Source organism: Astatotilapia calliptera, chromosome 15 (assembly GCF_900246225.1).
Source record: "Astatotilapia calliptera chromosome 15, fAstCal1.2, whole genome shotgun sequence".
NCBI classification, from domain to species: Eukaryota; Metazoa; Chordata; class Actinopteri; order Cichliformes; family Cichlidae; genus Astatotilapia; species Astatotilapia calliptera.
In genome coordinates this window covers 33,496,413-33,522,537 of record NC_039316.1, presented here as the reverse complement: position 1 = coordinate 33,522,537, position 26,125 = coordinate 33,496,413, and the positions used below count along the sequence as shown (strand labels likewise).

The 26,125-nt window shown below is 40.7% G+C and overlaps 2 protein-coding genes across 4 annotated transcripts; both read right to left on the bottom strand.

The window, feature by feature from the left end:
• Window positions 1-3,810: 3,810 nt before the first annotated feature.
• On the bottom strand, window positions 3,811-10,411 carry LOC113007066 (N-acetyllactosaminide beta-1,3-N-acetylglucosaminyltransferase 3). 3 transcript variants are annotated; one of them, XM_026143428.1, is made up of 3 exons: window positions 10,212-10,411; window positions 7,324-7,435; window positions 3,811-6,231 (listed from the first exon to the last, which is right to left on the bottom strand). In XM_026143428.1, the coding sequence occupies exons 2-3, from the start codon at window positions 7,335-7,337 to the stop codon at window positions 5,079-5,081; spliced, it is 1,167 nt and encodes a 388-aa protein (XP_025999213.1). In that variant the 5' UTR covers window positions 7,338-7,435; window positions 10,212-10,411; the 3' UTR covers window positions 3,811-5,078. The 3 variants fall into 3 exon arrangements, with proteins under 3 accessions (XP_025999213.1, XP_025999212.1, XP_025999211.1); XM_026143427.1 differs by having other exon boundaries at window positions 7,324-7,412; XM_026143426.1 differs by lacking the exon at window positions 10,212-10,411 and adding an exon at window positions 8,395-8,424 and having other exon boundaries at window positions 7,324-7,412.
• A 1,444-nt stretch (window positions 10,412-11,855) lies between these two features.
• On the bottom strand, window positions 11,856-15,760 carry LOC113006645 (potassium voltage-gated channel subfamily V member 2-like). The gene is made up of 2 exons (XM_026142723.1): window positions 14,270-15,760; window positions 11,856-12,734 (listed from the first exon to the last, which is right to left on the bottom strand). Exons 1-2 carry the CDS (start codon window positions 15,533-15,535, stop codon window positions 12,435-12,437), a joined length of 1,566 nt encoding a protein of 521 aa, XP_025998508.1. The 5' UTR covers window positions 15,536-15,760; the 3' UTR covers window positions 11,856-12,434.
• Between the last annotated feature and the right edge of the window lie 10,365 nt (window positions 15,761-26,125).

The following is a 26,125-nucleotide window of genomic DNA, read 5'->3' as shown; positions in this document are numbered from 1 at the left end:
ACATAGGGGGTAAATTCAAAATAATACATGATGTGCATACATCCTTTCTTCACAGTCACCTTTGCAGTGCGACACATTCATTTGATAAACTCTTTACCATAATGGATTATTTTGTAGTGAAGTTATTTTCCTACTGATTTTGCCTTCCCTCAGCCTTGGTTGTCTTTGAGAGCATAATGACAATGAAGTGTAAGGTGATTGGTATGTTTGTTAATTGCCATTTGGTCCCTTGTAAGTTATAAGTGACCTGTATAAACCTCATATTCTATCAGTTGATGGTGTACTGCATCTGGTGCAGCCTCCTGTTGAGCCAGACCAACATGCAGTTGTGAGTAATACTCCACAGATTATATGAGTTTACAGTAGAACAGCAATGTTGTTTATTTCTTTACTACAGGAAAATAATGAAGAAACATTGACAGCTGTTACAGAGGAGGAAGCAACAGAGACACTTTATGAGGTGTACATCTTTTAATACTTTGTGTACAGGAAACACAGGCGACCAATAAAGCCAGTTGAACAAAAAATCTGTTTATTCTTCTTTCAACATGTTGAGGTGATGGGTCAAAGGAAATGATTGTGACATATGGTGTCTCTGACTGCTCTTCCATCTTGTATGTCCGTGGGAGGGTCAGGATGTTCATGGTTTGGATCACTGCTGATGTTTGGTTCAGAAGGACAGTGTTCTCCTCTAATTGTGGCAATGTTGTGAAGAATCACACATGCCACAATAATGTCACATGCCCTTTCTGGGGTGACCCTGAGTCTTTGCAGGCACTGGAACCGGGCCTTAAGCATTCCGATAGTCATTTCAATTCTGGCTCTTGTCCTGCAATTAGCCAGATTATATCGCTGCTGTGGGCCCGGTTCAGGGTCAGGGTAAGGGGTAAGCAAATAGGGTAAACATGGATACCCCCTATCACCAAGCAAGTAGCCAGTGAACTCTCCTAAGACAGAAGGATACACTTCAGTTCAAATGTCCCTGAAGCAATTGGTCTTTATATATTTTAAAGTATTCTCAACTCACCATGTCCAAATTTTGTGCTCAGTGTACATTCACGGAATATTTGTGAGTCATGGACAGAGCCTGGCCACTTGGCTTCCACATTTGTGATAATGTTGGCAGCATCACATATGATCTTCACAGTGCAGAGAACACAAATTAGCATCCATTACTATAATGAAATAATTTGTTAGTTTGACATGCTACAGGGAACTATGTACCTGTACATTAATGCTGTGGAAAGACTTCCTGTTCACATAGTCTCCTTCATTTACTGAAGGAGCAATGATTGGAATGTGAGTGCCATCTATACAGCCAATCACGCCTGGGAACCGTGAGAATAAATGTAAAATTTAAGTAGTAGTCCAAGTATCACCACATCATAAATTAAGTTTTGGTCATCCTGATACCTGCAATTTTGTGGCATCCCTCTTTGATAAATCTTGTGGGTCTATGACCGGGGAACACCACAAACGAGTACAGGAGACGTTTCAGTGCAACTGTAACATTCCTGACTGCCCGACAGACGGTAGCCTTGGAAACGTGCTCAGCGTCACCAATATTATACAGAAAGCTCCCGTTTGCAAGAAACCGAAGTGCAATACAAATAATATGTACAGAACTGAGAGGATGTCCACGATGTGTCACATGCGTAATATATGGCCTGAGGATGTTATCCAAATAAATTATAGATTGTGCTGAGAAACGGTAACGTTCACACAGAAAATCATCAGGAAATGATAAAATGTCCAAACGCGCTCTGATCACTCTCTCCCGGCGGAGAGCTCTGCGGAGAATTTGGGCTTCACGATCTACTGGCTCTTCAAGGAAGGGGCACGCCATGTCCGACACTTCCTACTGTCAGGTTTCCGACAAAGGGGCGGAGACAGTCAGGGTTAGTTGTAGTAAACCTGCTAGGGGGCAGGTTAGCTTCACGGAGTGTGTCGTCATAGTGACTCACTGAGGCTTCATCTAAACTCGCTTTGTGAAACCGAAAACCCAGAGTTTTCGTTAACTCAGGGTATACTTACTCAGTTTTTCCACTAAACCGGCTTCCTGAAACAGGGCCCTGCACTCGAAGCCACAGATAACCTGGAATCAAATGAATTTTCAAAATGCTACCTCTCCATTTTCTCAGAGCAAACAAATTTATCTGATACAGTGACTTCAACACTGACTAATAAAGGAGCCACCCCATATTTAAATAGAAAAGATGTCCTGGAGGTGGAGTCACCTAGCAAACCCTCATCAACACTGTGGCAAGTGAAGCTCTCGCTGTTGCACAGACAGCTGATGCATGTTTTACTTCTATGCATGAAACAGTTGGGAAATGCTGCTCATGTTCTTACTTTCTGCAGGAAGAAGTTCGAATGCACACATTCAGATCATAGCAGAACTGATAAAATACAAGTCTGAAAAGATGCTGATGGGACACAGCGTGTGACTGGAGTGCTGTGTGACAAATTGTGGTTTCTTCGTACCTCGCAAGTCAAATGTTAGATCTCGGAAGTGACGGAAGTTAAAAAATAATTTAAAAAAAGGGTTTGTTTTGCTTCTTAGCAAGTATGACTATTTGGGCATTCAAAAATGGCTGATGTGGTGCATTTTTGCCTTTGGAACATGCTAAAGAGTTCTTGTTAATGATACACACTTTAACACTTTTTCCAGACAATTGACTTTTATACAACTTGCTATTTTCTGGTACATGAGATTTGGAGGGGCAGCAAACAGGCAGGCAGTTATCCAACAAGGAAGTCCTTGTCCATGCTGTCATTTCCATAGAGTGTTTGAATCAGATTAGCAATACCAGCTATCCTCTTCAGTCTACCCGAGAAAATGCAAGTAACTATTTGAACAGTTATTAAAGTAACCTATTTGCCATTAAAGACATCCTTAAATACCAAACACTGATTGGGCAATGCAAAGCAGGTGCTGAGTTAAAGACCGAAAAAAGGGCACAGTAACCGCCGGCCCACCTCTTCCCCTGAGAGGGAAAAAAAACAAGCCTTGTAGGCGTTGCTTTCAGTTAGCGTTGCTTTGTCTGTTATGTTGGCTTTCATCCTCCCTTAATTTAATTCTTAACATCTTTTAAAAAACCTAACGAATTTAAAACGGACCCAAACAGTCTCCTCACATTCCTCCACCTGGTGTTAAGTAAGGTTAGAATTATATAACAATTTTTTTTACAGACATGAACAAAATCCAAGGCAGCTTATAAATATTTATCCCAATGTTTATTACAAAATAATCCTCCAAAATGTCTTGCGCAGGTACACCCAAACAAAAAAGGTCCAAGGACATTATGCGTACATCTTATTTAAAACGATTGTGTACTGCCAGTGTATGCAGTTCACAGTTACCATTTAAAGCTGTTTAACCGTACAACATATAGCCCCTTACTTAGCAGCATTAAACCCAAACAGATTTGAACATTTGTGCATATATTCGATTCAGCATACTGAATCTGCAACAACAGATATTGATTCTTAATGAAACAGTGATCCTGCATTGGATTGCCTACTGGCAACTACTTGTAACGGCTTTTACCGACACCCAGTTGTTATGTTCTGCAACACTGATGTAAGGCACAAATCCCTTTGTGTAACAGAAATATTGAGGCTGAAACAAACAAAATAAAGAAGGCTTAACAGAACAAAGAGGATTAAGAATATAATATATATATATATATATATATATATATATATATATATATATATATATATATATATATATATATATATATATATATATATATATATATATATATATATATATATATATATATATATATATATATATTACACCTTTTATTCTTAAGAAACCCTGAGAAATTATTTTGGATGATATCTGCGGCAACACAAGCGTCAGATCTAGAGCTGGGCATTGTTCAGAAGTTTACAGGTACAATTAAACTGCAGTGTAAAATTTACCAAATGTAGAACTTAAAATATCAAACCAACTCAAACATGAGTTCAATCGTTCTTTTTAGGTGATGAATTGCATTGTTATTTGTCCTGTTTTATTTAATGTATGTATTTATTTTTGGAGAAGTCTCAGTATATTTTAAGCACTTTGTAACTTTGTGCAGAAAAACAATACATAAATAAAATGTTTTCATATCATTGCTGTATTTTATTGTAAATAAATACCCAGCTCTTATAACCAATTTAACCCGCAAAATGTACTTTCCTCCATACAATCGTAGCATGAAAAGACCCATACAGATGAACCATAGTACTCTGCAATGCTTTACATTTGAATTGGTTGATTATATGTCATCTGTTCATGATTTTCACACTGGCTGGCACGCGACATACAGAAAAACTCCAACAGAAAGTATGAATTAAATATTACAATCAGCTCTTAAAATTCACATTTGATTTACAGGCAGCTAACATTAACTTGGTAACTCTCCTTACACCTGGCTCATTTTCTACGTGATGGAAATTCAGTAAATTATGCAATATAGAGCCAACTTTTCAATTCTTGGCCATTTTTCATGTCCTTAATCTCAGGACAAGGTAGCTAACACACGGCTGCACTCTAGCTGGCAGCTTTTGTCTACTAAAACATGGCCTTTATTAGTCTGTATCAGCTGTAGCTATGCTGAACTTTATGTGATACTAAAATATAGAAAATCAGACCCAATGACCTTAAATGTGGACTCATTTTCCAATGAGAATTCTCAAAATGAGGCGTAACTTTACACTTGATGGCTACTTAAAATTCACATTCATTCTTTCTGTGCAGTAAGTGGGCATTTCAAGCAAAAGAAAAATCTAGCAATCCAACCAGTATAGTACCTATTAAGTAATATTAGACAATCTGGTAAAGAAAGGTACAAGATTTGGTGAGACAAAGACAAAATATAATGCATTGTATTGTAACGCAACAGCCAGTCCTGCCTGTTCAAATGTTGTCAACTCATTTGGTATGTGCCAGTCCCTTCTGTCCAGCAAAAGTTTTTTCTCTTTTCAGTATGTGAAACAAACACTTACATGTTCATTTGAGCTGGAAGCAGGAGGAACCGGAACATCACTAAGCTCTATTATTGCCTAGAAGTTAAAGTTTGGTGCTACAAATGTTTTTGGCTGGAGAGACCACATCTTAGATTTGGATCATGTACTCTGTGCCACATTAGATACATCTGAGCTGGAAGGAATCTGTGCACAAGTAAAACCTCTTTATAAAAGCAAGGATGGTATTGGTCTAAACTGTGGGATGGAACGCGTTGTCCTGCTGTCTTGACGCCCATGTGAGAAGTGGGGCCAAGTCCTGCCTTGGCCAGACACATCCCCATGTAAACATCATCAATGGGAAGAATGGTAATAGACTGGGACATATTGTAAATGACTGAAGCTGTATAGCCAGAGAGGAGGAAGCCCCCGCCACCACAATAAGGAGGGTATGAGTTTGACTCCTGCACCTGAACAGGAATATAGTACTTGCTGTTTGGTGATCTAATAGGGCCAACATTTTGGATCAGATGGCCAGTAAAGAGGTGCTGGCTTCCATCATTGTCCTTGAGGCTTTGCAGATACTCGACCATGTTGTCTGTGTTGGCAAAGACATCGTCATCACCATTCAACAGGAAGTGAGCATTGGGACAGTTCCTTTCCATCCATTCAAGGAAGAGTATCTGTTTCAATGTAAGGTTGTAAAATGTGTCACTGAAATCCCATTGGAGGATGTCGTTGTGCTCCTGTTGCTCCAGCTCCAGGAGTTTGTTCAGCCTTTCCTTCTCAAACCCGCTCTCTGTCGTTCCTGAGATGAAGATCCGTCGAATCCACACACCGTTGTGTAACCTCTCTTCACCCCACGTTTTGCGCAACACCTCTCTGCGTTCATAGTTCCCCGGAGAGCTTTTAATGACCAGAAGAAGAAAGACTTCTCCAGATTTATCAGCTCCTCCACATTTGTCCAGAACATCCAGTAGCATGGGGAAGTGGCGACAGTGGCGATAGTAGAGGAAATCCTTGATAGAATTAGGCAAAGAGTTGAACTCAGCGATGTTGGCAGCAGATGTTTTTTGTTGACATTTTGGCCATGAGAATACATATGTGCTGTTTTTGGTGTTTTGCGTCAGTCGGCTGTGGTCCTCTCTAACATCTACGTGGAAACTTATAGTTTTATGGTCAACAAAATCTTTGCAAAGGTGAAGGAGCAAAAGCCCGAGTGCTACCACCATCAATACATTTCTTGCCCTGATGGTTTTCATCTTCAAAACTCTGTAGCGACAAGACAAAAGACAGAGATTAATTAAGATCAGAATGAAACTAGACTAACTTATTGAGGAAGTTATTGATTAGAAGCAAGTACAAGCATGCAGTGAACACAAAGATGTGAGCCAAAGCCTTATAGATTTACGTACTACTTGTGCAGTGCATAAGACCCTCGCATTCTTCTTGAAAGTTCCTTTAGGGTGATGTGGTTAAACCCGCAACTGTAGCATACATTGCACTGACAAGGGCATAACTTGCAGGGAACTTGCAATTTGTTTTGTCAGAGTATTGCTGAACATAAACCTATGTTCCCTTTATTAGCTAACAATACAGTGGTTTTTAAAACACTTGTTGACTTGTTTGTATGTTACAATTGCTCTCTATATCTGTGGCATAGGCATAAGGTGAAATTATTTTTCAGAATATGATCCTTTGCTCTGAATGTGGTTTTAAGAGTAAACTTGTGATTTCCTGAAACATGAGGACAGAGTGCACTTTAACTCTAGAATGATCACGTACCAGTGTTAGCTCAGTGATCGTTACAATGGGCCTTATTATAATGTTGCCTTTGTCTTGTCTTGTAATGTGATACTGTATCAGTAAGGGTTGTGTCACTTTGGTGTGATCGTGTTTGCAGGCTGAGATCTACACTGAGGTTTCACCTGTTAAAATCAATCCTCAAACAGCTTAAAATGCAGCAATGGGTGTTATATTCCTTCCAACAGAGCTAATGCTGGTGCCTTAATGGTAGACCGTGTGGTGCACATGGGTTGACCATTCAAAGCATTCATCTTCCTGTTTTAAATTAAACAGAACATGTGTTGTGTTGAAAATATTTGTGCATGCACACAAAATGCGACACGCATGTAACAGCATATGTTTTTCACACATCCTTTTTACAGTACAGTTGATGTTTGTTTTGCAAAAGACTGAAGCATCATTTTAATTATCAAATTCTTTGCTGTAGCCCTGACACCTCATGGGCTGTGGCTTAACACTTATGCAAAACTAACATTTTGGTTTTAATTTGAAATGAAGGCAACACCCTCCCACGAAAAAACATACAAAAACACTTGGGCAACAGGAATGCAAACTCACCTGCACCACGACATGACTCTCAGAGTGACAAGCCAGCAGGAGTGAGGAGACCGAGCTTCAGAGCAGACATGAAGCAGCTGGACATGTGCCTGAAAAATCCACACACAGGATGCTGTCACACAAAATAAAAATAAATCAAATGTTGTTTTGTGTCCTCAGAATGGATGGAATATGTTACATAGGTGGTTTCTGACATTGAGTAATAAAACCACACAGTCATTCTGAAAGAAGCGGGGGAAAAGAAAGAAAGAAAAGGGAGTTCCCAGTCCACACAGGCTTTTGTGTGTTTTTTAAATGCAAATCTGACAGCAATAAAACTCAAAATGTGCAGTGTAACAGTGTTCAGCAATCCTTAAGCATGTTAGTGCGGTAGGACAGCTGCGGCAGATTGCTTTATGTTGTTATTAACCTCCTAGGACCTGGTGTCCACATATGTGGACATCACATTTTGGGTTATTTAGACCAAAATACTCAATTTTGCTCAACATGGGCCTGATTTCTACTTACAAGGACATTATATTGCTACTGTTCTATCAAAATTTTAAACAAATATCCTCATATGTGGCTCTTATTTTTCTTTTTAAAAAAATCTGGTAATTCTTTGTTTTTACATTAATTGGGCCTCAACATGCCCAAATATCAAGGAGAAATTAAAAATGCATGTCGTGGAAGAGTTCGGGTCTTAGGAGGTTAAAGCAGAATTTTCAGTGTTGACCATTTTAACTGTTACTAGTTTTCTTCCTCTTTGTCATGTTTCGGCTGTGTGGCAGGCAGGAGAGGACCCAAACGCAAACTCACAGAGACAAAAGGTAAACTCAAAAAACACAGCTTTATTGCTGGCGTGAAGTGGGACACGAAAAACAATACAAAATAAACTAAACTGGGAAAACTAAAGCACAAAGAGCCACAGGGAAAAATCACACAGCTATGATGGAGACTACGACACTGACAAAGAGAAACACAGGGCTTAAATACACAGAGGGATAACGAGGGAATGAGACACAGAAGGAGGGCACAGCTGGGAGAAATCAGGACTGGACGAGACAGAGACGCAAAACTAGAAACACTCACATGAGGCATGGACCTTCAAAGTAAAACAGGAAGTATCACACAGAGACGCGAACTAGACACAGTGGAGACAGCAACTAAGAAACAGAGACAAACCATAAGGCAGAGGTCTAAGAACCAAAATACACAGAGGGAAATACTCAGCTTTGAACACAAGAGACTAGACTAGAGGGAGTAACAAAAGACCAACCATGAGAACATAATGCACAATGCAGGGTGACAGAAAACAAGAAACTCAAACATGCAAAGACACACCATAAACAGAACAGAGGGGGCACAGAGAGACATGAAGGGCAGGGGAGACTTAACATGGGTTGAAACACAAGGGGGAACTAATAAGCAAATCAACATAGGAGGCCTAATGAGCTAAACATACTATAAACATCAAAATGAACTAAAACTCAAAACACTGGGTCCTAAGACCCAGGATCGTGACACTCTTTTGTTTTGCGTGATTTTTGTGTAGTTGGCACAACATCAGGGTAAAGTCAGGAACAATGGGCTTAGCTTTGGATTCCACAAAAATGGACTGGAAAACGGAAGTTAACTGCACAGTGTCGTGAGTATTTGATTTGTGACAGCCACGACATCAAAAACAATTAAAAAGATGAATAACATATAGGCCTATTTTAAAATTATTTTTGCTGTGTGTGAAAGTGTTATTTACTAGGATCGCTGAATATTTCTATGCTTATTTCAATTTCCTGTTACAATACAAAGGACAATTGTTAACCAGTTACATACTGTGCAGACTCACGAATACAGAAGGCTAGTTTTGTAAAAAGCAAAATGATAAACAGCAGTCAAATTAGTCTTCTGGACAAGGTAGAGAATGATTGCACAGGTTTTAAGTACACTTGTCTGGTTAAGACTTTCACTTGTAATGTGGTTTTTACTTTGTGGTGTTTCTACTTTCAGACAATGAGAGCTCCTTTCAGTCTTGAACATGTCCAGGTACAACAGTCATTTGAAGAGATTTAGAAGATATGCCTATTTACTTTTTAATCTGCAAGTCCGATGGTTATTATATATATTTCTTATTAAATCCTTTCATAGTGTATTGTCATCAAAGCATCAGTAGCCACAGGCTGTAATCTTTTTGCCAAATATTATATTATATTTTTGTTGTTTGGTCTTTGTTGTCTGTGTTCTCCAGTTTGTTTTAATATGGTGCCATTTAGTATTTAGTTAATATCTGCCAGCTCCATCACACAGAAGGCGTATTAAACAAATGTAATTTTTATAAACCATCGGGAGATTAAAAGAAGCATTGGTGAACATTTAAGTCCATTTTTTGATTTTTGATTTTTTTTTTTACATAGTGTCATATTGTTGAATGGACAATAGTCGAGCTTTAAGCGACGATTATTAGTTTGTAAAAGGACTTTTTAAATTCCTTTGGCTTCCACAAACCAGACAGAGTTTGTGGAAGCCAAAGTAAGCAGAGTAAGCAAAGTAACACGTCGCGCATGGCTGAAGCATCAGAAGACATTTATCTTTAGCTTTCGTCGAGTTCTCAAATAGCGAGTCATGCCTAAACTATTGTAAACTAATCTAGGGGACAGTTAAGATTCATAAAATAAGAGATTTTAAAAAGCGACACTCCAAAAAAAATTTTTTTTAAACAGCATTTGTCGTCTATGCGTAATTTCTCAGGAAACTGTGTTATTATAGCCAGTAATATATCCCAATTACGCCGAGTACAAACTAAACATGTGATGCTCCCTATGCCAGATCCCGTTACTTTACGGAAACTTTATTCGAGGACGCGCACGGGCACAGAGACAGCACTTCGCGAAGCTGCTGTGTACAGTACTTACAAGTTTAAGAAGATCGCCCCTCTCCTGTGTCTGTAGTGAAGTCAGACTAATAGTGAATCCAGAATCCGGTGGCTGAAAAGCTCAGGTCCCTGCACTGCAGGGCGTTGTTCTGTCCGCCCCGTGCGTCATCTCCTCATCTATTGCCTGTCGGTAACGATCTGCGATCATCCCGCTATGACTATTTTCTTTCACAATTTCAATTACTTTGACTGTTGATTAATAACAAATATCTATAGAAATAATATTACTTGTGATTATTATAGGATATATGATATTATAATACTTTAAATGAAGTATAAGTATTACAATATCATTAAGACGCTGCTTAAATAAAATGTACTATGATTACCTAATAATAAAACCTTAAAAGTAAAGGTTATTCCCTATTAGGTTAGCTGTAGCTGTAGGAGGTGGAGCACGTCATCAACTAATCAGAAGGTTGGTGGTTTAATTCCTGGCTGCTCTGGTCTGCATGTTAAAGTATCCTTGGATAAGATACTGAATCCACTGGATTTTGAATGCGTGTGGATGTTTGATAGAAAGTACTTAGAAAAAGTGCTTGGGTGATTGAGGTATTCACCATTTATACATCCACTAGTAGCATTTTACACAACGCAGTCTAAGGAAATCCTTTAGCAGAATTTATGAAAGATCACATTATCCAGTTAAAGATTTGAGCTTCCTTTTCAACCAAATGGTCGGGCATTGCACAGCTACAAGCATTTAAATCTCCCCAATTACATACAGACCAATTGTCTGTATCATCAACTCGGTCCCCTATAACATGTCAAAGTTTCTGGCTTCAATCCTCAATCCGTTAGCAGGCAGCTCTAAACACCATATCCAGAACACCTTGGATTTTTTTGAGAAGGTGTTGTGTTCTGTAAACACACATGGATCAGTGTAATCAGTCTGACTCTCATCATCCATTGGAGCATAAACTGGGTGTCATCAGGACACTACAACACAGAGCAAATTACATCCCCACAGACCGAGTGGCCAGGAAAGCAGAAGAACATCACATCAAGAAGGCCCTGAGTAGGCCCAGCTGAACATTTGTCAAAGCCTTCCCAGCTTTGGCAAAAAGAAAGCTCCAAGGTATCCAGGAGAGAAGGACAACTGCTGCCTAAGCACTTTAGTGATCCCTTGTGTGTCAGGAGTACGGGAACAGCTAGGACGCATTTGAAACTGATCTCACAGCCCATTGCTGTTATATCTTTTACTATTTTACTTGCTATGATTGAGCATGCATCAAGACTTTAAAAAAATGGAATTTCCACAGGACACACAAGGCAAAATAAAAGTAACGTATAGAAATGTTTACAGTAAACACTGTTAAGAACTGGGAGCACCAGTCTAATGACAGGAACTGTTGTGAAGTCCTCCCCCCAGACATTAAATGTGAAAATGACCTTTTATTTTCCTGGTACAGAGCTCAGATAAGGCCATATAAACATTTTCTTTTATCAGGCATCAAGCAGTGAGTGTAAAGAAACTGCACAGAAAATGCAACTCTCTTTCAATAAACATCTATTTTAAGGACAGTTTTTAAAAACTGTTGGTAATTTATTACTTAACCTTTGAGGCTAACATACTGCAACATAATAGATGCAAGTTTTGTTGTATTCATTTGTTTTTATTAATCCCAAGTCATTTGGGAACAGAGAGAATACATTTTCCTCTTGGCACATGTCAAAACCTGCTCACATTTTATCCAGAAACGTTTGATTTGACCTTCACCAAAACATCGTGTCAAGGTCGTTATTCCTTAGTACAATTTTGCTTTAGCGGGAAATCTACAGTGTAACCTATATGGTAACCAGAAACCCCTTTTAGCCCTGTTTGGTATGTCGCAGTCGCATGTGACACATACTTAAAAAAGAAGGTGTCATTGGCAGGCATTCATTATTTATAATTCACTGGTGTCAGGTGGAAGATAAGCATCACGATGGATTCACCTGAGGTTAAAATACCTGGGTTGGACATCCAGGCTCCTTTTCAATCGCATGAATTACTTACATACAAGATACATACAAAATGAAAAAGAAACAGTGGTGCATGTGGTAGTTGTGAAACTACCAGGCCTGAAATTGCATCAGTACAAAGAAACTTTCCACTTCCTCTTCCTGCCCTCGTTCACATGTGCTAGGTTTAATTTTTTTGCACCACATTTTAACTTTTGAAGGCAGCTTGAGGCTGCAGCACGTTCACAGTACACAGTGGTCATGTATGAGATGCACTTAGCATGGGGGATTGGGCTGTGGTGTCATCTTCTTCAAAGGGATGGAACCATGCATCCATTTTACGCTTGAGTCTCTTCTTAAGCTGAAAGCGGCGCTGGACTGAGGTAGAATTGTAAGCTTGGGTCTTTAGTTTGCTGTAGTAATCAGAGAACTTGTTAAACAGGAAAGAAATCGGCATGCCGTTGAGGATTATCCCAAAAGTAATGCATCCAAAGGCCACGATGCGGCCCAGGATAGTTACAGGAACCACATCCCCGTAGCCCACAGTGGAGATACTGACCTGAGAGAGAAAAGGGGAAACAAAATCCTATGTTCAGTTTCCAGGAATGTTTCCTTTAATCAGAGTTATTTTTGATTCTAAGAATGAATTAAAAGTTTACACTAACAAGTAGTACAGCTGGCCTTGAAAATGTCTGCTGAATCGACACTTACTTGTTTAATTTCACTTCAAAAGCAACACAAAGACATTATCTGAAGTCTGCAGTGCAAGTATAAACATTAAAATGTGTAACTTTATTGGACAGTTCTGTACAATCAGGCTGCTGCTTCCATCAAAACCTACACCCTAGCCTCTTTGTGGCTCTAGCAGGTGTCAAAATACTTAAGAAAAAGCACAGACAGCAGACCACTTCCGTTGACCAGTGTTAGGATTGCCATCTTCTAATTCTTTATGAGAAAACAGTTTGGGCAGGGTTTGCCTTTCATGAAATGACATTTAAGAAATTTATGCAAATAGACTAAAAAAATGCTGAGAAGAATTTAGTTTTTTAAGCCAAACATAAGTACAGATCACTGCATGTTACATTTGTGAAAATCAATTAATTTCTGTGTTTGACTAATAAGTAGTGGAATAATAACCTTTGATCTAGAGAGTATTTACATTTCTAGACAGGTGAAAGTCACACTTGTAGGTGTTAGAACGTTCAACTTATTGCTCAGGGGAAGAGTAGGTAGGTGAAAAAAGACTGCAAAAGGAAATAAGCGGCTGGTTTGGGTTAGGTGCTGTAGTACACATTTCTTTGACACTTAGAGCCCCCGAGAGCAGCCAGTTGGCTTTTCTACCTTTAAAACCTACCTTTAAAACCCGCCTACCAGTCAAATGGCTTTTAGCTAGGCTTTAGCTTCAGCCAAGTGGAAGCTAAATTGGCTAGTCATTCATATGTAAATTAGGTTGTTACCTGAGAATTCTGGAGGGGAGTGGGTGTGTGAGAATGATTGCTAATTTCTAACTGCCAACTGCCTCCATGGCAGTGCCAGGATTGTGAGTGATTGCTGAAAATGTTGAAATGTACTCACTCACTTTTTATTATTATTTGTAAATATGTGTACAAATGGTTGGTTTTTTGTACTGTTTTTATCAATAAATCTCAGCAACAAAGGACATACACCCATGTCTGTTGATTTCTCCCTAAGATGGCAAACTGAAACACTCCAAGTTGGTGACTTTTGGAGATTTATTTCCCTGGATGATTGAGAATGCATCAAGACGAACACAAAAGGAAGTTCACAGCTTTTAGCAGCTCCCCCACCCCCTCATTCACACACCCCCACTCCCCTCCAGAATTCCCAGATAACAACCTAATTTACATATGAATGACTAGCCAATTTAGCTTCCACTTGGCTGAAGCTAAAGCCTAGCTAAAAGCCATTTGGCTGGAAGGCGGGTTTTTAAAGGTAGAAAGGTAGAAGCCTGGCCGGCTGGTGTTGAACCTTTCTTTTATTAGCGCACATAATAGGCAGATGTTTGCTTAGAAAGAAAAAGTCAAAGGCAGACGTGGAGATGTGGAGTTTATAGCTACAGACAGTGATACTTACTGCTGCCCACCACCAGGCGTACGGGATACTGCTGATGGGAGAGCCTTCGGTTTCCCTTTCTGCTGAATGCAGAAGAGCAGAGAATGTGAAGATTCCCAAGGCGATAAAGAGAAAAATGCAATAGGCCTCCTGGTAGCACCTCCGCAGAGTAAATGCAAAGGCCCTCATGCCGGTCGAGTGGCGGGCTAGCTTCAAAATCCGAAAGATCCGCAGCAACTTGACAATTTTGAGGACGTGGCTGAGCTTACTGACCCGGGCCATGGCCCTGAGGTCTTCTTGTGCACTCACATCCTCGGAGTCAGTAAAGGCTTCAAAGATGATCTGGACAAAATAAGGCATGACTGAAACCATGTCCACAAAGTTAAGTCCGCTCTTCAAAAATAATACAATGTCAGGAGTGGTGATGAGACGAATCAAATACTCAAAGGTGAAGAACACAATGGTGACGATCTCTCCCCACTCCATGTAGGTTTTGTCATCGATTCTGTACGACTGTAGTTCTTCCACAGTGTTGAGACACATTGAAGCGATGGACAAGAGCACGAAAAGGTTAGAGAGCAGAGTGAAAGTCTTCGCAAGAGTTGACGAGTACGGATTCTCCACAATGTTCCACATAGTCATCCGAACGTCCCCAAACATCATGTCCTTGAAATAATCATCATTGTACTTTACCTCGACCTCAGCCATTAGTTCTCTTTCCACCTCCAGGTTCTCCTTCAACTCATCTACCTTCTCCTGAAACACCATCCAACAGCAGAGCTGTGTGTCCTTCAGGCTCAGGCCCCAGTATGCAATTTCTTCCTCAAAGCTGATGGGACACATTTCCACTATGATCCAAAGCACTCCGGTTGCATAGAAATGGCAGATGTGGTGAAAGAAGGCAGGATCCCGGTCAAAGAAGAACTCGTTGCTGCACACAGAGTAGTCATCACAGAGGGTGAGGAGTTTTGCCTGGTCCCGGCAGAGAGCTAAGGAACCTATTCGAGTGTTAGGATATCTAACTGCACACATTCTTGGAATGTAAAACACTTTCCCTCCTACATTTAAGTTCATGTTTTGCTGGGGTTTGGGTGTCTTCTCACCTTTAGGGCAGTCATCTTTAATCCCAGGATAGTCCAGATTCTTCAGTGAGCTCCACGCTTTGGCTGTTTTTTCCTGAGAAAATGGGAATGTTTTATTACCCTTTGTGCACTTTGAGAGAGAGCTGACACTATAGCAGGAGCTCTGCAAACATGTTTGCAGCTGAGCGTTCTCTGAGCAAGCCATATCAGCTGTGGTCCAAGACAGGAAATGCAACAGAACAGAAAGAGGAAAACAACCATTAAAAGAAAGACTCTGAGAAAGGGATGTAATCAACACATGGTAAATCCACGAATATCTGATCCTGCAGCCACTTCTGACATCCCAGGGAAAACGGGGTTTTCCTGTTTGATGGCTCAGCTGTGGCTGATATGGTGACTCCTGGAAGTTAGGGGACAGAAGGAATTTCCTCTGTTTGTTACAGCAAAGACAACACATTGGACTTTACGACCAGAAGATCAGGACAAGCAGCAGGGATTTTATCCATTTAATCTCATTGGGACCTTTCCAGGTGCCTTTAAGTAGTTGTATATTTAGGTGGGAGGGGCATGGAGGGCAGGATTAGTAAACAAAGTTGCTTTAAGGATTTTGAACCTACGCAGGTACGGGGAAAACAAGCAAACCTCACGCAGTAAGGCCTCAGCCAACCAGGAAGTGTAAAACCAGAACCTCCTTGACGTGTAGACAACAATACTAAACACTGCACCACTGTGCCACCCTCAGTGGTCATTTTTTTTTAAATTAATATTGAAATCACAGCATCTAAATTTTATACACATAAAATACAGGATAAAATGAAATGGAATGAATACTACAGAATGTACATAAGGTGCAGTTGCAGTCTGGCAGTGTGAGCAGTGTGACAGTTCAACTGTTTAAGAGGGAGATGGTGAGGGGAAAGAAACTGTTCCTATGTCGGGTGGTCCTGGTCTGCAGGCTTCTGTACTGTCTGCCAGAGGGCAGCAGGTAGAGAAAGTCTGTGTCCAGGGTGTGAGGGGTCTGTGATGATTTTCCCCGTTTCCTGGTTCTTGAGAGGTACAGATCCTGGATGGAGGGCAGGGGGGCGGCGATGATCCTTTCTGCTGCCCGTACAGTCCGCTACAGTCTGCTCCTGTCCTGTTTCAATGACTGCAGTGTAGAACTGGATAAGCAGCTCCTGTGGAAGACTGTACTTCCCCAGTTGTATCAGGAAGTACATCCTCTGCTGGGTGTTTTTGAGGATGGAGGAGATGTTGGTCTCCCACTTCAGGTCCTGGGAGATGGTGGTACCCAAGAACTTGAAGATTGCCACAATTGACACCGGGCTGTCTGATATGGTTAGGGGGAGCAGTGTTGAAGGATGTCTCCTGAAGTCCACTGTCATCTCTACAGTCTTCAGCACAGATGGCAGAAATGTGGAGTTTTACATAAATAACTTAGAGTTAACCTGACATCAAAACTTCAGTATCTTTGTCTTGAACCCAACAAGGTTTATCAGCCTTAATAAAATGCAGTCCAATTCTTCAATTTCTGCAAAACAAGTAAGTAAAGTTGTATTTATATAGCACCCTTCAAGACAAAAATCACAAAGTGCTTCACAGAAGCTAAAACAAAAATAAAAATCAACCAAAAGCAAGTTTAAAAAGATGAGTTTTTGTAACTAATTAGGTTAATCAAAAACACATCAGTAACACGACTGGGTATAAAAGGAGCATCTTAGAGATGTAGAGTTTATCAGAAACAAATATCAGCAGAGGCTCACCAATCTGCAAAAAAGAACAACAACAAATCAGAGAGCAATTTCAGATTAAGAGAGACTTTGAATATCTCTTTTACAGTGCATACGTACTGTTGTCAATAAGTCCAGAGAATCTGGAGAAATCTCTGTCCACAAGGGACAAGGCTAATACTTGTGATCTTTGGGCCCTCAGGTGGCATTGCATTAAATGAGAGAGATTACTGTCTGTGAACACAGTTCATAGTGCCATTCAGATACAGGTTAAAACTCTATAATGCAAAGAAGAAGCTATCAGTTCTATTTGTATGGCGCCAAATCACAACTACGTATGACTCAGGGTGCTTTATATTGTAAAGCAAAGACCCTACAAAAATACAGAGAAAACCCAACAATTCAATGAACCCCTGTGAGGAGCCACTTGGTGAGAGTGGAAAGGAAGAACACCCTTTTAACAGGAAGAAACCTCCAGCAGAACCACACTCAGACAGAGTCAACCAACCATTGTCATATACGTGTGCACTTACAGTTAAACTGCACATCAGTCCACTGAAGCAGAAAAAAATCTTCCCACACAAAATGAGCACAATGCAGCACGGTTATCAGGATAGACTGTGGGTGGTTACATTCTCTGCATGCTACACTGATGAGGTTTGAACTAGTTCACTGACTTAGTAAATTATTTATGAATGTAAGTGGATGTGAAACTTAAAACATGCTTTGACTACACTAGGAATAAGTCTCTTCTACATTTGTCATGAGACAGCTGTGTTGCTACCAACACACACTCGTTGGTTAGATAAAAAAGGGTGTGTAAATCCTGTATATGTATATGTGTTGCCCTAGATTGATGGCTTATGTGCTGTGTTGTGTTGAGGTGGCTATAAAAATGAGATTACACAAACTGCTGAGGACCTGAAATCCTACATCAGAGCTGCAGGAACTGCTGTCCTCACTTCACAGACACTTAAAGAATAGTTTTAAAATACTGACTTCTAATAAATCCCTCATATTAAAGAGACACTACCAAGCTATTCTGTTTTGCCTCTGCACTCTCTACCACTCACTGTGACACAGAGTAATCTCTCAGCTTAATTAACTAAGCGTGATCTTCTCCTTCTCCTGCTAACCTACTTATCTCACTTCAGTGAACTGATCACAAGATGAAATCTGCAAGGGACAGAGGGGGATTGGGCAGCTTTATCGGAATACTACAAACATAACACAAACTGGAAACATGGAGTTGGTAGTGGTGCAGTGAGTGATGATGTTTCTAAACGTACTGACAGGTGTGTTTGATGTGCTGGCCAACCAGAAGCTTGAAACATACAATTTCACTAAGGTAACAATGTTTCATAAGCGACATCACTTCACAATACTTTCTGCAAGACCTCGAATGGCGTGAGCCTCTTCAGCTGGATGAAGATAAAATAGAAACAGTTCCATCAAAGGTTTTTTTTTATTTAGGCAAGGCAAGGCAAGGCAAGTTTATTTGTATAGCACAATTCAACAACAAGGTGATTCAAAGTGCTTTACAGAGACATTAGAAACAAGAACAAATAAAAAGCATGATTTAAAATTGAATAAAACAAGCAAATAAACTAACTAACTAATTAACAAACAAACAAACAACAGTATATAAAATCAAAACAGATAAAATCAGAACAGTAGATAAAATCAGTAGTTAAATGTAAGTTTTGAAATTTAAGCTTAAAGTGTGGATTTGGTGCTTTATTCAAATGCAGCTGAGAACAGGTGAGTCTTCAACCTGGATTTAAATAAACTGAGTGTTTCAGCTGATCTGAGGCTTTCTGGGAGTTTGTTCCAGATATAAGGAGCATAAAAGCTGAATGCAGCTTCTCCGTGTCTGGTTCTGACTCTGGGAACTGATAAAAGACCGGATCCAGATGACCTGAGGGATCTGGAAGGTTCATACTGGGTCAGGAGGTCATTGATGTATTTTGGTCCTAAACCATTCAGAGCTTTATAGGCCAGCATCAGAACTTTAAAGTCTATCCTCTGACGGACAGGCAGCCAGTGTAAGGACCTCAGAGCTGGACTGATGTGGTCCACTTTTTTGGTCTTAGTGAGGACTCGAGCAGCAGAGTTCTGAATGAGCTGTAGTTGTCTGACTGATTTTTTAGGTAGACCTGTAAAGATGCTGTTACAGTAATCAAGCCTACTAAAGATGAATGCATGGACTAGTTTTTCCAGGTCCTGTTGAGACATCAGATCTTTTATCCTTGATATATTCTTGAGGTGATAGTAAGCTGACTTTGTTATTGTCTTAATGTGTTTTTCTAAGTTTAGGTCTGCATCCATCACTACACCCAAATTTCTCGCCTGGTTTGTGGTTTTTAGATGTATAGATTGAAGTTCTCTGGTGACCTGTAATCGTTTTTCTTTGGCGCCAAAGACTATTACCTCAGTTTTGTTTTTGTTTAGCTGGAGAAAATTGTGGCACAACCAGTCATTGATTTCCTCAATGCATTTACCAAGAGCCTGTACAGGGCCTCGGTCTCCTGGTGACATTGTGATATATATTTGTGTGTCATCTGCATAGCTGTGATAGTTTATTTTGTTGTTGTTTATAATCTGTGCCAGTGGGAGCATGTAGATGTTAAACAGAAGGGGTCCCAAGATGGAACCTTGGGGAACTCCACATGTGATACTTGTCTGCTCAGATGTGAAGTTACCTATTGATACAAAGTATTTCCTGTTTTCTACGTATGTTTTGAACCAGTTTAGTACAGTTCCTGAAAGACCTGTCCAGTTCTCCAGTCTTTTGAGTAATATGTTGTGGTCAACTGTATCAAATGCTGCACTGAGATCCAGTAAAACTAGGACTGACATTTTTCCACTGTCTGTATTCAGACATATGTCATTAAACACTTTGGTCAGAGCGGTTTCAGTGCTGTGGTTCTGTCTAAAACCTGACTGGAAGGCATCGTAGCAATTATTCTGTTTTAAGAAGTAACTGAGCTGTTGGGAAACTGCTTTTTCAATGATCTTACTTAAAAACGGGAGATTTGAGATCGGCCTGTAGTTGTTCATTTGTGTCTTGTCAAGATTGTCCTTTTTCAGTATAGGTTTGATTACAGCAGTTTTTAGTGATTCTGGAAACACACCTGATAATAAAGAAAAGTTGACGATCTGTAACAGGTCTGACTCTAAAGTCTTTGAGACCTTTTTGAAAAAACTTGTTGGCAGGACATCTAAACAGCAGGAGGAGGAGTTCAGTTGACCTAAGATGTCCTCCAGGTCTTTGCTGTTAATAGGTTGAAACTGTTTCATGGTGTTTAAACAGTTTTTTGGTGGACACAGTACATATCCTGGATCTGCTGTTGATGTACCAATTGCTTGTCTAATTTTTTGGATTTTTTCAGTGAAGAATTTGGCAAAGTCATTGCAGGCCATGGTCGAATGAAGTTCAGCTGCCACTGACACAGGGGGGTTTTTTAGCCTGTCAACTGTAGAAAATAAGACCCGAGCATTATGGCTGTTTTTAGTGATGATGTCAGAGAAGTAGGACCTCCTTGCATTCCTCAGTTGTAAATTATAATTGTGAAGTTTCTCTTTATAAATCTCATAATGAACCTGGAGGTTTGTTTTTCTCCATCTGCTGGTATGTTTACTATGTTTAAAGATCTTTTAGAGTGCAGCTCTCTGTGTTTTGACCAGGCCACATGTCTCCTGTCACCTAAAAGTACAGAAATTTTAAAACCTTCTAGTAAACAGGGTCCCAGCTTCTCCTGGGAAAAGTCATCACTGCCATAATCCTCACAGCCCGGACCCTTCACATATCACATATCAGACTGCGGAGACAGGGCATGAAGAGGAACTAAGGGGGGCGAGGCTGGGCAATGTGACTTCGATTGCTCTGTTGAGGGTGGGGCTCGATGGCGAACCTTTGGCCGCTCTGGTGGGGGGTTTATGGGGGACAAAAAGGGATGGGGACGGGGGGTAGATCTGAGCCCAGCATTGACCCGCTCCATCATCTCCTCAGTGAATTTCAGGTGTGGGGAGGAGGGAGAAAGGGAGGGGGAGGAGGGTGATGGCCTGTCAGGGGTTTGGGGGACTGGGGAAGGTCGTGGTCCCTTGTCCTGGTCGTTGGTGTTGTTGAGAGAGTTGGAGGCAAATAGGGACCCCTCTTCTTGCCTTAGATGTCTCTCCTTTCTGAGGCTCTTCCTCAGATGCCATGGATGTCTCTCCTTTCTGAGGCTCTTCCCGGGTGGGGGCAAATGGAGCTCCTCCTCAAGGTTTCTGCTGGGCTTTGTCTGTTCTTGGAGTACTGTTTGTTCCTCTTTATGAGATAACTCCTCGTTTATCTCAGCCTTGGCACCAAGCACAGATGGATGACGTATGGAATAAAACAAGTTGGAGGTGAACAGTTTCACCCCTGACTTGTTAAAATTAAATCCATTTGCTTTGAACAGATGCCTGCGTTCCCAAAAAATATTAAAGTTGTCGATAAAATGCACTGAGTGGTCAGCACATGCTGATATAAGCCATTTATTCAGTGTAAACAACCTGCTGAATCTCTCGTCTCCTCCTCTGACCGGCGGTACAGGTCCACTGATGAATACAGCTGCATTCAGAGAGTTTACAGTATTTAATAATCCAGTAAAGTCCCGTTTCAGAACCTCCGACTGTTGTTTGGACACATCGTTTGACCCTGTATGCAGAACAATGTTTGTCACAGTTGGATATTCATCTGCAATTTGAAGAATTCTCTCCTTCAGGTTGTTGACCATATCGTTAGGAAAGCAGAGGACTTTAGTGTTCTTACCGCACATCCTTTGTACATCCTTTACAGCAGAGTCACCCACAATCAGAGTTTCAGGCCTAGCCTTTAGCTTTCCCTGTGGCCTTTCACTTTTCAACAGATTTTCAGACCTTATTTCGCTGCTTTTAGATGGATGGTTGTCCGATATAGATCCAGGGTCCTTTGATAGTGGAGCAAATCTGTTCTGCAGTTTCACATTCAGTTGTTTTGGAGGTTTGTTGTTAACCTTCCTATTCACGGTTGTCCAGTCCTGTTTCCTCCTGTATACAGGGGTAGAAGAGCTTCTCTGTCTCGTAGGAAGTGAAGGCCAGTCGGTTTCAGAGATTTCAGCTCGCTGTGCCCTGCCTGTGATACGTCCTCCCCCTTCCAGGAGACATGATTTATGTCTTGGTTTTGCACCAAGACAGTCTAAGGGGGGATTATCACTTGAGGATTTATAATAATGCACAGAGTCTACTTTCTTGGTCATGTTATCTGTGCTCCTTAGCTGTGTACTAGCTTGCTCATCGCCATTGTTTTGAATCAAAGGCAAGGTTGTTTCATTTCCACACAGTCCATTTACCTCCACGTTTACTTCTAAGCGATGAATTTTTGTCTCCAGTACTGCAATCTTCTGCAGGAGGCTGTGGTAGTCATCTGTGGAGAGGGAAGGCATCTTGTTGCTAGTTAGCCTAGCGGTTAGCACCTTTCCAGGCTATTGAGGCTGCTCGGTGCCCAGACGCTGTAATCAGGCTTCAGCTGTGTCTAGGCCACAGACACACGGAGCGCTGAGGATAAGGTAACCATAAAATGTTGCTGTTTCTGTTAAGAACACTCTAGTCCTAATGATCTACAAGTGTCCAGAAGTTATCGCAGGTAAGCTCACACGGAAAAAAGGGAAAAAATCAGCATAAAAATCAATATAAGAAGCAAAGCATTCAAGAGCAAAGAGATGAAGTGTCCACACTCACAAAGGGGAGGAGCAAAAAAGGATAGACTTTAAAGTTCTGATGCTGGCCTATAAAGCTCTGAATGGTTTAGGACCAAAATACATCAATGACCTCCTGACCCAGTATGAACCATCCAGATCCCTCAGGTCATCTGGATCCGGTCTTTTATCAGTTCCCAGAGTCAGAACCAGACACGGAGAAGCTTAAGATTTCAGAATAACTCACGCTCAGTTCATTTTACACTGGTTCCTGTCAGTCTCTGTCCCCCATCTCAAGATATTACTGCTAGGTCTCTCACATGCGCCCGAATAAAGAGATCATATCGTATCTGTTTTAGCTTCTCTCCACTGGTTTCCAGTGAGGTTTAAAATTGATTTCAAGGTCCTCCTGTTTGTATACCACTACAGGATGTATGTCTACAGAATGTGGTCCTGTAGACCTAAAACTAAAGATGACTCACTCACATTTTTGCTCATCCTAGCCTCGGTGCCTTTTTCTGTTTAGCACCTACTAACATGTGCTTTACTTATTTCTTATCTATTCCCTTGCTTTGTTTTTCTCTATTCATTCTAATTTTTGTACAGCATTTCTTTTTTTTTTAATAGATATTCTTTATAAATAAAATTTAAGTCGAGTCATGTTTTACAGTCTTGATACATGCTGGAATTACTGAAAGAGCATCTCAACCTCTGACCTCATTAAAATCGAGAAAAACTCTTAAAGCTGGAGGCAAAAATCAGTTTTTTTCAAGTGTGTAATAAGAAACTACAACGAGATTTTATGAATGATTGTGACGTGTTGATTCCATCTCTAATTTATACATAATGTCTGTGACATCACGAGCCTCATTTTGCTAAAATGCAAATTGTTGTAATGTTACGGACATTAGACACCAACAGTTATTATATTTTCAGTTACTGCCAGTTAATAAGGCAGAACATGCTGCATGCTGCATGAGTGAACGGTAAGAGCGACATTTAAGACAGCAGCCATTTCCACTTATGTTTGGCATGCTAAAGATGAGCTGCCGAAGTTCAGACTGAGCGTCAGAACGGGGAAGATGCTGATCTGCTGTGGTTTTCCCACAAAATCAGCTCTAGGGTTTACAGAGGATGGTCCAAATAAAGAGAAAACATCCATTGAGCGGCAGTTCTCTGAGAATGTTTGCTAATGCCAGAGGTAATAATATAATCAGACTGCTTCAAGCTGCTGGGATGGAAATAGTCACACAGGATGCCACTCCTATGAGTCAATAACAGGAAATTGATGCTATTGTACCACAGAGGCTTTATCTAGTTTCTATTTCTGCTGCAAAATAATAATAATAATAATGATGGATTAGATTTATATAGCGCTTTTCAAGGCACCCAAAGCGCTTTACAATGCCACTATTCATTCACTCTTGCATTCAGTGCTAGGACCAATTCTGTTTACATTATACATGCTTCCCTTAGGCAGCATCATTAGAAGACATAGCATACATTTTCACTGCTATGCCGATGACACCCAGCTCTATCTGTCCATGAAGCCAGATAACACACACTAATTAGTTAAACTGCAGGAATGTCTTAAAGACATAAAGACCTGGATGGCCGCTAACTTTCTGCTTCTTAATTCAGATAAAACTGAGGTTATTGTACTCGGCCCTGAAAATCTTAGAAATATGGTATCTAACCAGACTCTTACTCTGGATGGCATTACCTTGGCCTCCAGTAACACTGTGAGGAACCTTGGAGTCATTTTTGACCAGGACATGTCCTTCAACGCACATATTAAACAAATATGTAAGACTGCTTTCTTCCATTTGCGCAACATCTCTAAAATTAGAAATATCCTGTCTCAGAGCGACGCTGAAAAACTAGTTCATGCATTTATTACTTCCAGGCTGGACGACTGTAATTCATTATTATCAGGATGCCCAAAAAACTCACTGAAAAGCCTTCAGCTGATCCAAAATGCTGCAGCAAGAGTCCTGACAGGGACTAGAAAGAGAGAGCATATTTCTCCTGTTTTGGCTTCCCTTCATTGGCTTCCTGTTAAATCCAGAATTGAATTCAAAATCCTGCTCCTCACATACAAGGTCTTAAATAATCGGGCCCCATCTTATCTTAATGACCTTGTAGTACCATATCACCCTATTAGAGCACTTCGCTCTTGCTCTGCAGGCCTACTTGTTGTTCCTAGAGTATTTAAAAGTAGAATGGGAGGGAGAGCCTTCAGTTTTCAGGCCCCTCTTCTGTGGAACCAGCTTCCAGTTTGGATTCGGGAGACAGACACTATCTCTACTTTTAAGATTAGGCTTAAAACTTTCCTTTTTGCTAAAGCATATAGTTAGGGCTGGACCAGGTGATCCTGAATCCTCCCTTAGTTATGCTGCAATAGACGTAGGCTGCCGGGGGATTCCCATGATGCATTGAGTTTTTCCTTTCCAGTCACCTTTCTCACTCACTATGTATTAATAGACCTCTCTGCATTGAATCATATCTGTTATTAACCTCTGTCTCTCTTCCACAGCATGTCTTTTATCCTGTCTTCCTTCTCTCACCCCAACCGGTCGCAGGAGATGGCCCCGCCCCTCCCTGAGCCTGGTTCTGCCGGAGGTTTCTTCCTGTTAAAAGGGAGTTTTTCCTTCCCACTGTCGCCAAAGTGCTTGCTCATAGGGGGTCATATGATTGTTGGGTTTTTCTCTGTATCTATGAAGCGCCTTGAGGCGACTTTTGTTGTGATTTGGCGCTATATAAATAAAATTGAATTGAATTGAATTCACACACTGGTGGAGGCAAGCTACGGCAGTTGGTAGAGTCACTTTGGTGTGAACAAAACAAAAGCATAGATCCATCCTGCTCTGTATCACCAGTTTAGGCTGGTGGTTTTGGTGTAATGGTGTGAGGCAGACCTTCCTGGCACACATTGGACACCTTAGTCCCAACTGAGCATCATTTACAACACCAAAGCCTACCCGAGTATTGTTGCTTCTTATGTTGTAGCTTCTTGGGATGTGCACAAACTGTGTGATGCTGTTGTATCAACATGGATCAAAATCTGAGGAAAGTTTCCAGCACCTTGTTGAATCTGTACCATGAAGAATTAAAGCAGTTCTGAAAGCAACAAGTTGTCCAACTCGGTACTAGCTAGGTGTAACTAATGAAGTGGCCAGCGAGTGTATAGTTAAAAGAGGCAAACATAAACGCACAAACACAGTGAACTCAGGTCTGTTTGGAGTTATTACTTAAAACAGATCATTGCAGTGCAGACAGAGGTGCAGGAGGCTCCTGACATATAGTACAACTGGTGGTTTTTCACAATTGGATTAGCTAACATTTTCATATTTTCCATGCAGAGAGCAA